We start from the raw sequence: 16,254 nt of genomic DNA on the forward strand, positions 1-16,254 counted from the left end.
GACTCTGGAATTGGGCCTTGTCGGGTTGTCCCGACCTTCATGAGTCTTCAGTTAGAGTTTTGTGATGATACCAGTTTTGAGGGATGTCTGGAATCCATCCCTAGAGGGGGGGGGGGGGTTACTGTGATGATCCGCTCAGCTGGCTGCACAGGCAGACAGCTGTTTGTCCATTCCTCTAGTCTGTGGGCTGCAGGTCTCTGGAACAGAGACCTGTCTTTCCATTGCAAGTTTCTGGTCTGTTCTCTTGCTAGGGAATTTGCATACATTCGTTATGCAAATCCTCTACCTGCCTTCTTTGATTTCTTTGATGACTGGCACTATAAGAGCTTTATGTTTCCCAGAATGCTTTGCTGGTCATTTCCTTTCCATGGTCTGTTCCTGATGGACACTGCTGGAGTGTCAGCCATTGCTATCTAGTATAGTTAATTCCTGGGGGTTGCTTTAGGCTCCCCTTCTAGCCCAGTCAGGTTGTATTATCTGTATTGCCTGTTCTGTCTTGTCTTGCCTGTTGCCATTGTCCAGTCCCAAAGGTGGTCGACAGGAAATGGTTCTGATCTCTGTTCTTGGAGTATAGCTGGTGCAGCGGTTGCTACCAGCTATCTCTTTTGTTCTGTCTCCTGGGATCGCGCTAGCTACTTTTCCCTAGCGCTGGGGATCCTTCTGTTCTGTCTTCTGGGATCGCGCTAGCTACTTTTCGCTAGCGCTGGGGATCCTTCTGTTCTGCTACTCTGTACCTGGATCGCGCTAGCCACTTTTCGCTAGTGCTGTGGATCCTATCTCTCGCTTGTCCCTGTTTTCGTGTGTCTGTCTTGTCTGCTACGCTTGCTGGAGGCTCGGTGAGGTAACCGTTAAGCAAGCGCTCGCGTCCTCTGTTTCATGTTTGTCTGTCGATGGTTAGTTAGGCGTGCTTGTCTCTATTGTGCTTATCACGTGGAGACCGCGCATAACCGCGTGCACTGTTGCGAATGAGTGCGGTGTTCGCGGTTAGCTAGCGTTTGTTATTTTCCAGATCTCCTTATTGTATTATTTGCTGTGCCTTTGCTACCCTCGTATTCTATTCTGATCTGCCTTGTGTCACGTCTGGCGATCGCACCTCTCGCGATCGCGTTCCTATTTCATATCTGCTGTTGTGTGTGCGCGGTCGCGGGGTGGCGACTGGATTGGCGCACACACATACAACCTGTCCCTTTGCTCAATCTCATTCGCAATCGCCTCTCTTGCGATTGCGTTCTGCGCTTCGTACAATTCCTGTCTGGCACTTGTGGAGGTGCAGAGGATTGGTTCCTCTGCACTCCCCAGTGCCATCTGCCGACAGGAATTTCCCTCTACAGGTGCGTAGCACCTTTTGCTGGGTGCCTGCAAATATACGCTTGTGGAGGATTTCCGCCGTGTCAGCGCACGCGTTGTGCGCTGATCACGGAGAAAGTTCCACAATCGTTACAGGTGACAGGACTGGCAGATCCAGGTCCCTAAGGAAATCCATAATTCCCTCATTTATTGGGCCTGTTTTGGCATTATATAGTTCAGAGTAGAATTCTGTGAAGGAAGATGCTATCTCAGATGAAGTGTGACAGATAATACCGGAGGACGACACAATGCATGGGATGGCAGAGGAGCCACCAGAGGAGCTTAGTAAGTAGGTGAGTAGCTTACTACATTTATTGCCGAATTCGAAGAGTCTCTGGCAGTGCTGGGCGTAATGGAAAAAACTACGCTTACGGATCATTACGCGTAATTTTATGCTATTACGCATTACGGAATTACGCTTACGGCGTAGACATTCATTTACGGTACATGTCTGTAATTACGCATAGCCCTTACGCAATTACGCGTAAGAATACCGTAATTCAGGTTGTTACGTTATTGGCTTACGCGTAAATTCCTACTAGCAATTAATGCGTAAGGTCATGCTGCCAAGCGGAAAAGTTGACGCATGGATCAATGTTAGGTAGCCGCCGACTTTAAGGGTTAATAGCAAAGCCCCCTTAATTGCTTAGAGCCTCAAATTTGGAGAATATATTAAGGAGATCAGAAGGAATAAGAGGAACATTTTTTTTTTCAAAAAGACCTTATAGTTTTTGAGAAAATCGATGTTAAAGTTTCAAAGGAAAAATATATACATTTAAAAACCCGCCGACTTTAACGGTTAATAGCAAAGCCTGCTTAAAATTTAGGAACACCAAATTCACAGGGTATATTAAGGGGATCAGTGGGAATAAGAGGAATTTTTTTTTTTCAAAAAGACCTTATAGTTTTTGAGAAAATCGATTATTAAGTTTCAAGGGCAAAAATGTCTTTTAAATGCGGAAAATGTCACGTTTTTTTGCACAGGTAACAATAGTGTTTTATTTTCATAGATTCCCCCAAGTGGGAAGAGTTTTACTTACTTCGTTCTGAGTGTGGGAAATATAAAAAAAAAACGACGTGGGGTCCCCCCTCCCAGACCTCTTTAACCCCTTGTCACCCATGCAGACTGGGATAGCCAGGATGCGGAGCACCGGCCGCGTGGGGCTCCGCACCCTGACTATACCAGCCCGCATGGTCCATGGATTGGGGGGGTCTCGGAAGGGGAGGGGCAGCCAAGCTTTCCCCTCCCCCTCCGAGCCCTTGTCCAATCCAAGGACAAGGGGCTCTTCTCCACCTCCGATGGGCGGTGGAGGTGGAGGCCGCGATTTCCTGGGGGGGGGGGGGGTTCATGGTGGCATCTGGGAGTCCCCTTTAAAAAGGGGTCCCCCAGATGCCCACCCCCCCTCCCAGGAGAAATGAGTATAGAGGTACTTGTACCCCTTACCCATTTCCTTTAAGAGTTAAAAGTAAATAAACACACAAACACATAGAAAAAGTATTTTAATTGAACAAAAAACATAACCACGAAAAAAGTCCTTTAATATTCTTAATTAACCATTAATACTTACCTGTCCCTTTAAAAGCCAGTTCCCACGCAATATCCTCGGAAATATACTAATCAGTTACAATGTAACAAAGTTGTTACAATGTAACAACTTTGTTACTTTGTAACTCCACCGCACCCGACGTCACTCGCCGCTCACCCGCCGGCCGCCGCATACACTAAGGCTAAGTCCCCGCCACTCCGCCCACACCTGTCACCCATATACATGTTGGCACCCATGGGTGCCAGCATGTATATAGGTGACATGTGGGGGAGGCGGGGAGGGCAGCGAGAGCCGGCGGGACTTAGCGTCCTGCACCCGACAGAGCTCTGAGCTATATAGCTCAGAGCTCTCTAAAGCATCTTTGTATTTGGGCTCCAAGGAGCCCCATTGGTCTTTAGCAGACCAATGGGGTTCCTTCTGATTTACCGTCGGACGCGGAATACCCAATTTTTAGCAAATTCGTAATCCATAAAATTAGCAGCTGAGCCCGAATCAACGAAGGCCTCAGTGACTTCAGATTTATCTTCCCATGCAATCGTACAAGGAAGAAGCAATCTTTTATCATCTAGGGGTAAAAGTTGTACGCCTAGGGTATTACCCCCAACTACTTCTAGGCAATAGCGTTTCCCGATTTCTTAGGGCAATTCTGTAATCTATGACCCCCCTCTGCACAATAAAGACACAACTGCTCTGAAATCCTGGGTCTCTGCTCCACCTGAGACAACTTCGACCGGCCAATCTGCATCGGCTCGGGTGGAGGTGAAACGGGAGGAGGTGGAGTCACAGGAGGCGCAGTGTAGGACACCATCTTTACATGATTTCTACCCCGGGTCTGTCTCTGATAGCGTAGCCTACGGTCCATCCTGATGGCCGAGGAAATGGCCTCATCAATGGTCTTAGGTTCAGGCTGACTTAACATAAGATCAGAGACCTCATCTGACAATCCTGATAGGAAACAATCTAACAAAGCAAAGGTGTCCCACCTGGCTGATACTGACCACCTTCTGAATTCAGCAGCATACTCCTCGACCGGACTCTTGCCTTGACGTAATAACTTGAGCTTCCGCTCAGAAGTCGAGGCAATGTCTGGATCGTCGTAAATTATTGCCATAGCTTTAAAAAATTCATCTACAGAGGTTAGAGCTAAGTCTCCAGCGGGTAGACTGTATGCCCAGGTCTGAGAATCGCCTGATAACAAAGTCTTAATAAATGTGACCCTTTGGGCCATAGTTCCTGAAGCTCTAGGTCTCAACTCAAAGTATGATAACACTCTACTCCTAAAATTTCGGAAATCAGATCTGTGACCAGAACATTTTTCAGGTACAGGCATACGTATGTCTGTGCTAGGAGGAGATCGCACTTCGTCCACAGCCGTCTGGAAGGTTTGTAAAGACCCGGACAAAGCGTCAATTAACACCCGGTGATTACCCAGCACTTGGTTGATGGTATCCACCGAAGTGGTAAGTGTGCCCAGACGGTCGGTGTGTGCGTCCATTTGCATTTTGGGTCTGGCGTTCTGTAACGATCGGTGTAACACAGAGAGGGTCTGATTACCGGTGATCTGTAGTATCACTGAGAATACAGATATATACCCGATTATTGATGATCTGCAGTATCACCGATAATCAGATATATCTCTAACCTCTGGACACCTGGGTAATAAGGGTGTTTAGTGCAACAGAAATACTTTGAGGACTGCACCTGTGGAGCAGGCGCACAGCAGTAAGGAGTACTGCACAGTAACACGTTCCTTCCGTAAGCCTGAGACTCTCCCGAGGGAGGGGTCAGGCTAGGAGTAGGAAGGACAAGTGTGAGTGACACCAGGAGGGGTGTCACCCACAGGTCTGTGAGCTATCTCTTGACTGAGGAGATAGCTCTCGAGGTCGGACAAGCCAGGTCGGCAACAGACAGACAGATCAGGGACAAAGACAGGAGACAGATGCGGAATCCTAAGACAAACAGAGTACGGCAACAGAGTTTCAGATATAGCGAAGTACCTAATCAGAGATCAGAAGAGTAGTCAGGAAAGCAGAAGGTCATAACAGATAAACAATGCAATTAGTACTTTAAGCTATCAAGAATCTGACTCAGTGTGGATTCCCAGCTCCAGCCGGTTCTGGCACACTGTCGGATCTAGCTAGGGTCTAAGAGCTAGCACATATAGTTTTCCCTAGACTGAGGTGTGAGGTCCTTGATCATCAACACCTAGGAACTAGTCTGAAGTATAACAGAATGGTAATACAGTTCCCTAGTCTTGGGTGTGAGTTCCTTGATCATCAACACCCTGGAACTAGCCTGAATTAATAACACAGAAAATATCACAGATTCTGACAAGGTCTGAGTGCTACCACGTAGTGATCGCAACGCCAGACACCAGAGAAATGACCAGCACCCAGTATATATACACAAGCGCTCTCCGGCGCCTCCCCTAAGTGCTGGACCAATGAAACCTGATAGAATTGTCAGCTGATCTGCTGGATCAGCTGACACCCTTCTGACTGTCATAAAGGCTCTGCCTCTCAACCCGCGCGCGTGCGTCCTTCTGAACCTGTGTGGACTATCAGTCCCAGCCACACCAGACATGTGTTGTAATGTATCTGCTGTTTTGAACACGGGGCCAGCCGCACCGCTGTCAGAGCATGCGGCGGTTTCCCCGCGTTCAGCCATACTGCTAGTGGTAGGCCCATGCGTGCAAACCGCCGCGCTGGACGCGGAATCCGCCGCCTTGTTCACTGGGCATGCGGCGGTTTCTCCGCGCTCCGTCAGGCTAGTGGATGCCATGTTAGACGCGGAATTAGCCGCCTTACTCTGAGTAGTCGCTGCGGCTTTTCCGCTTTTTCTCACAGTAAAACTGAGTAATTGTCTGGTACCGCAGCCGCAAGAGTGGGTCCTGAGTTCTGATCCAACCATGTCTCTGTAGTTAAAGCTAGATCTGAAGCCTCTATTAGATCGTAAATAACTGCTGTTTTGTTGTTTATGGACCTGGCATTGCAGAGTACTGCTTTAATGTTGTTTGCCTTAACTTTGAGGCATGTGTTCCTAGCTCCTGGCTGGGTTTTTTAATCAGGAGTGTGGCAGCTATCTCTGTTATCTGGGTCCTTTACTGATACAGCTGATTTATAGATATGTGAGGATTGCTTTGGCTTTGATTTATGGGTGCCTGTACGTCTTCCCCTCTTCCCCTGCCTTGTTTTCTTGAGAATCCCAAGGGATTTTAGAGGGGTTTTCAAAGCAGAATCTATTTGGTTGATTGAGAGTCAGTGTTAAAAATAAGCCTATAGCTATAAATCAGTACTATACCCCACACTGTACACTTACCATAAACGCTGTATTAATGTTGAAATACAGTAATTTAAAACAAATTACGACAAGGACAAAAATAACGTTACAGAGGTTTATTACTATATATAGAAGTGTAAAAGTAGATTTCCGTATCCTGCAAGGCCAGGATCTTTTCTCTGATTGCTTGAGACTTCTGGATAATGGGTTCTTATTGTAATTAATTGCAGCTGGGACATCCACAAACGTCCAGATAAGCATCAGACTGCATACTTATAATCCGTCGCAAGAGGTCGCTGTTTTCGCGACTGGCGTATGCACTCTCCGCCTACCGAAGGCAAGGTAAAGCCTACACATGCGCAGTAGCAGAGCAGGCGGGGTTTTGCAATGTATCGCCGCGTACTAGAGACATCACCGTGACGTTACGGGGTTTGGTCCTAATGACGTCACCCAGGCCCCTGTCAGGAAGTTCTTCCTGCGGTTCACTACGCATGCGCTCGGCCACCATTTTGCCGTAGAGTGTTGTGTCGGGGGTTCGTTCACCGGGGCGGGGGAGGCTGAACGATCCGGGCCCGGGAGAGCAGCAGCAGCAGCTTAGCATCCGTGTAGCCAAGGCCAGCACCACATCCACTGATACTCCGGAGATCAGAGCAGCCATGGCCAACATCGCCGCACAGAGGATCAAGAGGGAGTTCAAAGAGGTTCTCAAGAGCGAAGAGGTGAGAGGTGTCCGGTGTGTGCCCTGCTGGCCCATCCATTCATCCTGCCGCTGCCCTGCAGGGCTTACACACATGCCATACACGGCTGCCAGGGACAGGCCACCTCCCTTCATTATAAAGGCTTGTTTCCTTAAAAAGGGAAACCCCCCTTGTGATATACACCTTGCAATGGATAAAGATGGGTGCTGCGCAAGTGTTTTTGCAACTTAATGTTACATAGCTCCCAGTTGTCCCTCTTTTGGAGGGACTGTCTCTCTTTGAGAAATCTGTCCCTCTTTCCTACTCATGTGTCCCTCTTTAAAGACTTTTTCCCTTTTTCTATGTAAATATATGTATTTATGTACTAAAAAAATGAGTTTGACTCTAAACTTTATTCATATCCTGTAAATAGATATATTACTAATTTTTAAAATGTTAAAAGGAAGGAAAATGAACCAGGATAGAAAGGACTAGTGTGGTTTGAATTATAAAACAACATATTTTTCTGTTGAAACCTTAATGGTTTTTGTCACTAGGGGTGTGATGGGGGTGTGGTCAGGGGTGTGACATGGGCGTGGCGTAAGTGTCCCTCTTTCTTATCTCAAAAGTTGGAAGGTATGATGTTTAAAATGATCTTTAAATTTCACTCTGCTGCCAGGTAAGAATTTACAAAGCTAAAGGAGTCACAATTAGCTGTATCTTGCAGCCCTAAAAGACAACTGAACTGAAAAGAACATGGAGGCTGATATATTTATTTCCTTTTAAACAATACCAGTTCCCTGGCAGTCCAGCTCATGCCTTTGACTGCAGTGGTGTATGAATAGCACCAGAAACAAGCATGCAGCTAATCTTCTCAGATCTGACAATAATGTCAGAAACATCTGATCGATGCATGGACAACTGGTTCCTATGTGGTTTCCTGCCGGTTCCCTTAAACTAGACTAGCCCCAAATTTTGTTGGTATTGGTAGCATTTGACCAGGATGAGACCTGCTGGGCTGCATGTTTCTTTTCTAATGTTCTCTAGAAAGTGTAGACAGATCAATACACAGCGGGTGTCCAGTAGCATTTATAAAACTTTTTGTTTCACTTACAATGAAAATGTATGGGTTTGAGCAAGAATTTGCATATTAGAAAGCTTATATATAAAGTGGCAACATTAACTGCTTTGCATTACTCTTCCTTTAGTAATTATAACTTAAAGGCGTATAATGTCTTTAAGTTACGGTGACGTTTTTATTTTAATTTGAGACTTGTTTCACTTATATAACAATAATAGAATTAAAGGGGAATAGTTTTCTCCATTCGATATAGTATAGTTGAAGCTCCATCTGAGTAGCCTTAAAGGACCACTATCACGTAAACCGTAGGCAGTTAAAATCTGACAGAACCAACAGGTTTTGGGCCAGTCCATCTCCTCATGGGGTATTCTCAGGGTTTTCTTTTTTTTTTTTTTTTTTTCAACAGCATTTCCTGAACAGCAGTTTCAAAGTCATAACTGATAATATAGTGTGCAAGTGAGTTGGGAGGCTGGCTGGTATCTTACTATTTTGGTAGTTAAACTGCTGTTTAGGAAATGCTGTTAAAACAAAGAAAACCCTGAGAATCCCTCATGAGGAGATGGACTGGCCCAAAACCTGTCCTGTCAGATTTTAACTGCCTACTTTTTTCACGAGTGCTGTCCTTTCAAATAAACGGACATGGTCAGTATGATCATTTAGGGCTGAGACACACCAGAAAAGCTCCCCAAACGCTAGAGGTTTCAAAAGCTCTTCCCAATGTAATGCTATGGTTTTTTTTTTTTTTTTCTTTTTTTTTTTTACAAAACCTCATCGCTCCAGTGTGCACAGACACATAGGATAACATTAGCAAAAAGTTTCAAAAACTCAAAACGCTCAGAAAAACTCCTGGTGTGCACCAGGTCATACATTTACATGAACAGCCCCCGACGGGAGTTAAAATACGACACGCCAGGAAGACTAGACAAAAAATATTTATATTGCGTTTTTTTTCTTCCTTTAAGGCAAGTTCTCATGTTGGTAGTGCAGAGTTTCTGTATGAATCTGCTACTGGCGCCCAAGGATATCCCGCTATTTGCAGTATAAGCGTCTGAATGAGGCAGTTGGTGAGGGAAGATGACATATGGTGAACAACCTTGTGGGTACTGCACATTAGAAAACAATTATGTTATGTCTGGACGGTGATCGCAGTCCATTGAGATATTAGTGAATCGTTCAAGTGCTGTACTGCTTGTTACTTCAAGGTAGCTGAAGCCTATACTTGTCACATTGACGTTTCCCATATGTGCAGAGACCAATATCAAAACCTTTTCTGAAATGGCCCTAGCAACAGAGTGCTGCTTTGTTCATACTGTTGCAGGTGAAGGTTAGATAGCGACTGAACAGCACATCACTAAATTGTGGTATATCATGAGACGGAACTTTGTTCAGGGGATCTTAGTAGCCAATGATGAGGTAGGGGAATTCTTTGCTGTCATCTAGGTCTTTGTCACATGGCCTAATCTTTGCTCTATGACATGATTGTCAGACTTGGCTATTTGACAAAGATGACGGCAAGGTATTCCCCTACCTCATCATTCGTTAGTCTGCATCATATAATGTGAACAAGACATGTAATGGAAAGTGTCCGAGGACAACATGGTAATACCCTGCTTTTTATTTTTACTGTGGTGTTCATACATACTGTAACGATGTAAACTTTGCTAATAACCTGTGATAAAACGTCATATACAGATACTACATAATTTGTGGCAGAGACAATTGTTTTGGGCTATCTTGGCTAGAGCCCCATCTAGACTATGGGACATTGTAGCGATCCGGCGGCTCGATTAGCTGCCGGATCGCCTCTTGCGCGTGCGCCGCATTCGATTCCCCGCTCGTCCCCGCCGGCGCCGCTTATCTTCCGCTCGATTCCCTGCCATTGTCCCCTCGCGGGGAGCGAGCAGGGAATCGGCGGTGCGGAGATCCGTCCTGTCGGATCTTATCAATCAAGCCGCATCAGCGGCTCGATTGATAAGGAGCATCGCGTCCGCATCTACTCGTGTAGATGCGGCTTTAGAATGCAATGTGCGTACAGTGGCCCTCTGATGTCAGTTTGGTGAATCGATAAATTACAAATGAGCACATTGTTCTCTCTGGTCCTCTAAGCCAGTGTTCCCCAACGCTGTCCTCAAGGGCCACCAACAGCAGGGCTGTGGAGTCGGTACAAAAATCCACCGACTCCGACTCCTCAGTTTAGGATTCCCCCGACTCCACGACTCCTCTAATTTGCATATTACAATCTTGTTTATTAAAAGTATTTAACATGAAATTCGTCTCTTAACTGCCAACGCTTAGGAATTTTAAAAGACAACTGAAGTGAGAAGGATATGGAGACTGCCATATTTATTCCCTTTAGTCATAGACTAAAACTAGTCCTTGGTAAGAGTACTTGTAAAAGGTACAGACCAGAACAAAGAACATCTATCAGGCCCGAGGCAATGTGACTGTGGGTACATGTAAGAATGATGTGCAGGTACTCTGCAGGGGAATGAGGAGATTCTTCCTCTATTACACATTCTTCATGTACAATCTGAACCAGGTTTATGGGTGATGGACAACACCTCTGTGTTCAATGTGCACAGCATTTTCAGTGGATTCGCTGCAGCTCTGTGGGGAGTGCATATGTAGAGTATAGTACTACTGTGTAACCTGAGACAGATGAAATAAAAGTTTTATACATACCTGGGGCTTCCTTCAGCCCCCTTCAGGCTAATCAGTCCCTTGCTGTCCTCCTCCGCCACCTGGATCTTCTGCTATGAGTCCAGGTACATGAGCCAGTCTGGCGTAGTGCGCATGCACACACTATCCGCCGGGAGCGTACTACACCTGTGCAGCACTATTGCGCAGGTGCAGAACGCTCCTGGCTGTGGAAGCGGCATGCGGCCGGACTGCGCTGACTGGCTGAATTACCAGGACTCATAGCAGAAGATCCGGGTGGTGGAGGAGGACAGCGAGGGACTGATTAGCCTGAAGGGGGCTGGAAGAAGCCCCAGGTATGTATAACACTTTTCTTTTCATCCTTCTCGGGTACCATTTTATTCGTAGTCACCAAACCAAATTTTAACAACATATCAAATTATTTGATTTCATGAGCAAAGTACATTTGCATAAATCAAAATCAACGCAGAATTATTTTCATCTCATTGACCATCTGTATTAGGGACACGGCTACACGTCAGGCTTTATTCTTACAGCATAGATGTTATTTAGTGTATATATAAGAGATTCCTGTGTACACATCATATATACTGTACAGTCACAATCAGATGTGTATATCTGACTTTAAAAATACGGGGACTGCTTTATTGAAGCATCACAAGTAACTAATTTTGATTGGTTTGTTTCATTTTTGTGGACTGAGCACAGCTATTACTGTATATATACATTATTTATGATGACTATTATCTGAGAAATAGAACATTTTACCATATTTTCTATTTTAATTACAGTTTAAATTCATTAGGGGTCGGAGTCGGTGCATTTTTTCCCGACTCCGACTCCAGGCACCCAAAATTGCTCCGACTCCACAGCCCTGACCAACAGTGCATGTTTTGTGGAAATCCACACAGGTAGGCAGTGTTCTCCCCAGGCTCTTTTAGCCGGGTGCTGCACCCGGCTAGTTTTGGTGGGCACCCAGCTGTCATCGTCTCACCACCTCTTATTCTGTAAGCAGAGTTGCACACAGAAGCACCGGACCTGCATTCTCTCATTCCGCCCCACTCGGCTACTTTTTCATGCCACCCGGCTGGAAAAAAATCTCTGGGGAGAACACTGGTAGGTAATCAGCTCTGCTGAGACACTAATTACCCCACCTGTGCATGTTTGTGGTTTCCTGCAAAACATGTACTGTTGGTGGGCCTTGAGGACAGGGTTGGGGAACTCTGCTCTAAGCCATACACTGGTTTGCCGCCTGTTTTCTCTCACCATAGAACAGCACACACTGCTTTGCTATAGTCAAACTACTGTATACTCGTGAAGAAGTGTGTGATTTGTTTGATCAGCTGATAGAGTTAAAAAGCTCTGATTTGCTGTGATCACATCCCGCTTTAGCACATGATCATGATTAGCAAATCAGAGACTTGCATATCTATCACCTGACCAAACTGATCACATGCTTCTCCATGATCATCACTACTACTCGTTCTCAGAACTGGCGTCCTAACGATCGATCAATGATCGCTAAGGGTGACCGTTATTGAATTTGTATTCAAGGCTTACAGGTTCATTCACAATATGTGTAGTTCGACACATGGGGCGTGATTCACTAAACCGTGACACCTGATATCACAGCCGCGCTTGCGGTTGTTATAACACCCGTAACAGTTTTCACAAGCAATCTCAAATTTTCCTCACACAAATGCAACACATGTGATATCAGTTATCATGGTTTAGTGAATCAAGCACATGGTGTCCAGTTTTGCAAGAATGTGAGAAATTGAATAGAAAACATTGTCTAGCGTTCACACTTAAGGCAGCCATACACTGGTCGATTATGCCACCAGATCGACCAGCAGATAGATCCCTCTGTGATTGAATCTGATCAAAGAGGGATCTATTGGCTGCCTACACTGCAAACAGATTTTGAATCAATTTCACTATTCAACTGATTCACAATCTGTGCCGCCGCCACCGGCGTCCCCTGCATATGTTACCTGATCTGGCCGGCGCGAGTCCCCCAGTCTCCGCTGTCTCTACTCCGGGCTCCAGCTTCACTTTACTTCCTGTCGGCGGAAGTTTAAACAGTAGAGGGTGCTCTACTGTTTGAACTTCCCCCGACAGGAAGTAAGTGAAGCCAGCCGGAGCCCAGCGCGGAGAAGGGACAGCAGGGACATGCGCCGGCGGAACAGGTAATGGATTGCCGCTAGCGTCGGTCTTTGGACATTCGAACGCCACTAGCAATCGAGCAAAATTTTCTGCGCGGACAGATCATTTTCGGACGAAAATCGGTCGAACGCTCAGTGTTTGCGCATCGATTTCACAGCAGATTTGATCACAGTGATCGAATCTGCTGTCTATCGGCGGTAAATTGGGCAAGTGTATGGGAACCTTAATGTGCATCATTGCTGTGAGATGTCACTGCAGTATTTTCTGAAAGAATTGGTACTAATTTAAAAAAAAAAAAAAAAAAAAAAAAAAAAAAAAAAATACGAATGATGGCTCGATAAGAGAATCGAACAGTCTCATGGTCAGGAATCAAATTGTCACCTTTTCATGGTGATCTTTCTGGACATTTCCCTTGTTCACATTGCAAAGTGACACAATTGTTAATTTTTTTCCTCTAGAGATAAAATACGCTATTTTTACTTTTTATAACAGCGCTGATTCCTTGGGACATTACATGCCAATATCTGATACTGCCAAGATTGTTCAATAAAAGTATAGAGGATTATTTGGGATATTATAATGCCTCGAGGGATGCTTTCTTTTCCCCTTAAAGTGTACCTGAGGTGAAAAATATGTTAACCCCAGATGCTTGCTGAAGAAGAACAAAGCCTCTGGAATGTCCCCCACCCTTGCTGTATGGACCCCCAAATAAACCCAACATGAGCTTGTCATATATGTTACATGGCTGCACTGCTCTTCATGCACAAGCTGTGTGAGAACGACCGCGCCTGCACAGCAGTCGGGTGCAGCATGGCCACACTCGTGCATGAAGAGAAGTGCTGTCGCAACCGTAAGTCTTCAGTCCTGGCGGTGGTCTGCAGGAGGATATGGGAAGCCTTTGGAGGAGGGTTCCCTCTTCTTAGGTAAGTGCGGTATCTAATTTTTTTTCAATAGGTTCACCGCAGGTTTACTTTAAGGCTACTTGCACATTGCGTCGCACTGCATTATTCTTCTCTGCAAGTCTATGGAGACTTGCCTATTTCAGATGAAGCAACGAGGTGCGCCGGAAGTACCCAAGTCGCTGCAATACTGCCGAAAAGGCTGCAGCGCCTACCACATGGATTATGCTGTAATGCAAGTCAATGGCCGACGTAGTAAGTGTGCACGACGGGAGCGCGGTGCAACCCGGCACGGACTGACAGGAATCCCAGTGATATATTTCAAATAAATGTGGTTCCCACAATCGTGAAAAAACTTGTCTGCAGCATGACACCGCTGACTTTGGGTGACGCGCACATGAGGCTCGATTCACTAAAGGGTGCTAACACAGTTAGCACGCCTAAAAGCCTCTTAAGATGTGCAGAGTAACTTTCGCATGCTAATATGGGCAGAAAAACTGCGGTGCACGCGAAACGTCGCACCCAGTGCGCCCAAAATGTCGCATCGGTGCGTCGTTTAGGGTACACCAGGTGCGCCGTTTCCCTTGCACCAGGTGCGGCATTTCGCTCGCAGCGCTAGGCGCGTGGACGTGCAAACTACTTACCTCCCTAGTTTGCATGTCCAAAGCCTTAAGACGTGATAACTGAGTTAGCACCAGTAAGTGAATCGAGGCCATGAAGTGCACAATGCAAACAACATATCGTCTATGGAAAACCACTGTCATGTTCCACAGACATAGGTGTGAAATCTTCCTAAGGCCTTGTTCACATTCATGCGCTTTTAGCCTGCGATTTGCGCTTCGCTGATTGCGGGCGATCACCAAAGCACTGCAACACTAATCCTACAGACGCATTGTCAGCCCACAGGCTGATGTGTTCTTTGGCAATGCAGAGGGCTGACGGGGTGGCGCAGACATGACATCATGGGGAGAGTACAAAGCTATCAGCTGTCGCTCGGCTGAGTTGAATCTAGTGAATCGCTTGTCGGGTGCCAGTCGGGAGTTTTGGGCCACTGTCCATACATGGGATTATCAGCAGAGGCTGCTGTTATCGGCTGCCTTAGCTGGCTTTTATCTAGTGTGTGTACGGTCCTTAAAGAGAAACTGTGACCAAGAATTGAACTTCATCCCAATCAGTAGCTGATGCCCCCTTTTACATGAGAAATCTATCCCTTTTCACAAACTGATCATCAGGGGGCTCTGTATGGCTAATATTGTGGCGAAACCCCTCCCACAGAAAACTGTGAGGACCATGGTCCTGGCAGTTTCCGGTCTGTGAACCTTGTTGCAAGCTGTTTACAGCTGTTTCCAACTGCCAAAAAAGCAAGCAGCAGCTACTTCCAGTGACATCACCTGCCAGCAGTAAAAATGTCACCATGTGATAAATAATGTAAATCAGGGAGAGGAAAGATTATACAATGGGCAAACGCTGACTAAATCATTTATACATCATTATTGTAAAAATGAAGCACTTTTTTATTACATTATTTTCACTGGAGTTCTTCTTTAAGGGCTGGCTCACACTGAGGTGCTTTTGGGGAACATTTCAGCGATTTTGCTGATCGACGATCAGCAAAGTAATGTGACAAATGTATCCCTATGGGACCATTCTCACTGCAGCGTTTGAGATTTGCATAAATTGCCAGTGCACTGTATGCAGCATTCCGGCATCAAATCGCTATACGATCCTCGTTGAAGGAGCAAAAAAAAAATCAATAGGATTTATTCCTTCAAGGCGTGTCAAAACACCATTGATGTAACAATTGTTTCGGGGCCACGCAGTGTCCCCTTTTTAAGACAGTGCAGACATCCTAACTATAGCCATATGTCAGCATGCATGTGTGTGCATATACAGGTCCTTCTCAAAAAAATTGCATATTGTGATAAAGTTCATTATTTTCTGTAATGTACTGATAAACATTAGACTTTCATATATTTTAGATTCATTACACACAACTGAAGTAGTGCTAGCCTTTTATTGTTTTAATATTGATTATTTTGGCATACAGCTCATGAAAACCCAAAATTCCTATCTCAAAAATTAGCATATTTCATCCGACCAATAAAAGTGTTTTATGTTTAGTTATGCACTCAATACTTGGTTGGGAATCCTTTTGCAGAAATTACTGCTTCAATGTGGCGTGTCATGGAGGCAATCAGCCTGTGGCACTGCTCAGGTGTTATGGTGGCCCAGCATGCTTCAATAGCGGCCTTAAGCTCATCCAGAGTGTTGGGTCTTGCGTCTCTCAACTTTCTCTTCACAATATACAACAGATTCTCTATGGGGTTCAGGTCAGGAGAGTTGGCAGGCCAATTGAGCACAGTAATACCATGGTCAGTAGTGGTTTTGGCACTGTGAGCAGGTGCCACGTCATGCTGAAAAATGAAATCCTCTCCATAAAGCTTTTCAGCAGATGGAAGCATGAAGTGCTCCAAAATCTCCTGATAGCTAGCTGCATTGACCCTGCCCTTGATAAAACAAAGTGGACCAACACCAGCAGCTGACATGGCACCCCAGACCATCACTGACTGTAGGTAATTGACACTGGACTTTAGGCATTT

The 16,254-nt window shown here is 45.6% G+C and overlaps 1 protein-coding gene across 1 annotated transcript in view; it reads left to right on the forward strand.

Annotated features, from left to right (window-relative positions):
• Window positions 1–6,532: 6,532 nt before the first annotated feature.
• UBE2K (ubiquitin conjugating enzyme E2 K) overlaps window positions 6,533–16,254 on the forward strand; it is a 67,441-nt gene continuing 57,719 nt past the window's right edge. The window contains exon 1 of the mRNA XM_068278466.1: window positions 6,533–6,892. Within this exon, the coding sequence (XP_068134567.1) occupies window positions 6,830–6,892 (63 nt within the window). The 5' untranslated portion in view covers window positions 6,533–6,829. The remainder of the gene's footprint in view (window positions 6,893–16,254) is intronic.

This window comes from Hyperolius riggenbachi, chromosome 1, assembly GCF_040937935.1.
Source record: "Hyperolius riggenbachi isolate aHypRig1 chromosome 1, aHypRig1.pri, whole genome shotgun sequence".
Lineage (NCBI taxonomy): Eukaryota > Metazoa > Chordata > Amphibia > Anura > Hyperoliidae > Hyperolius > Hyperolius riggenbachi.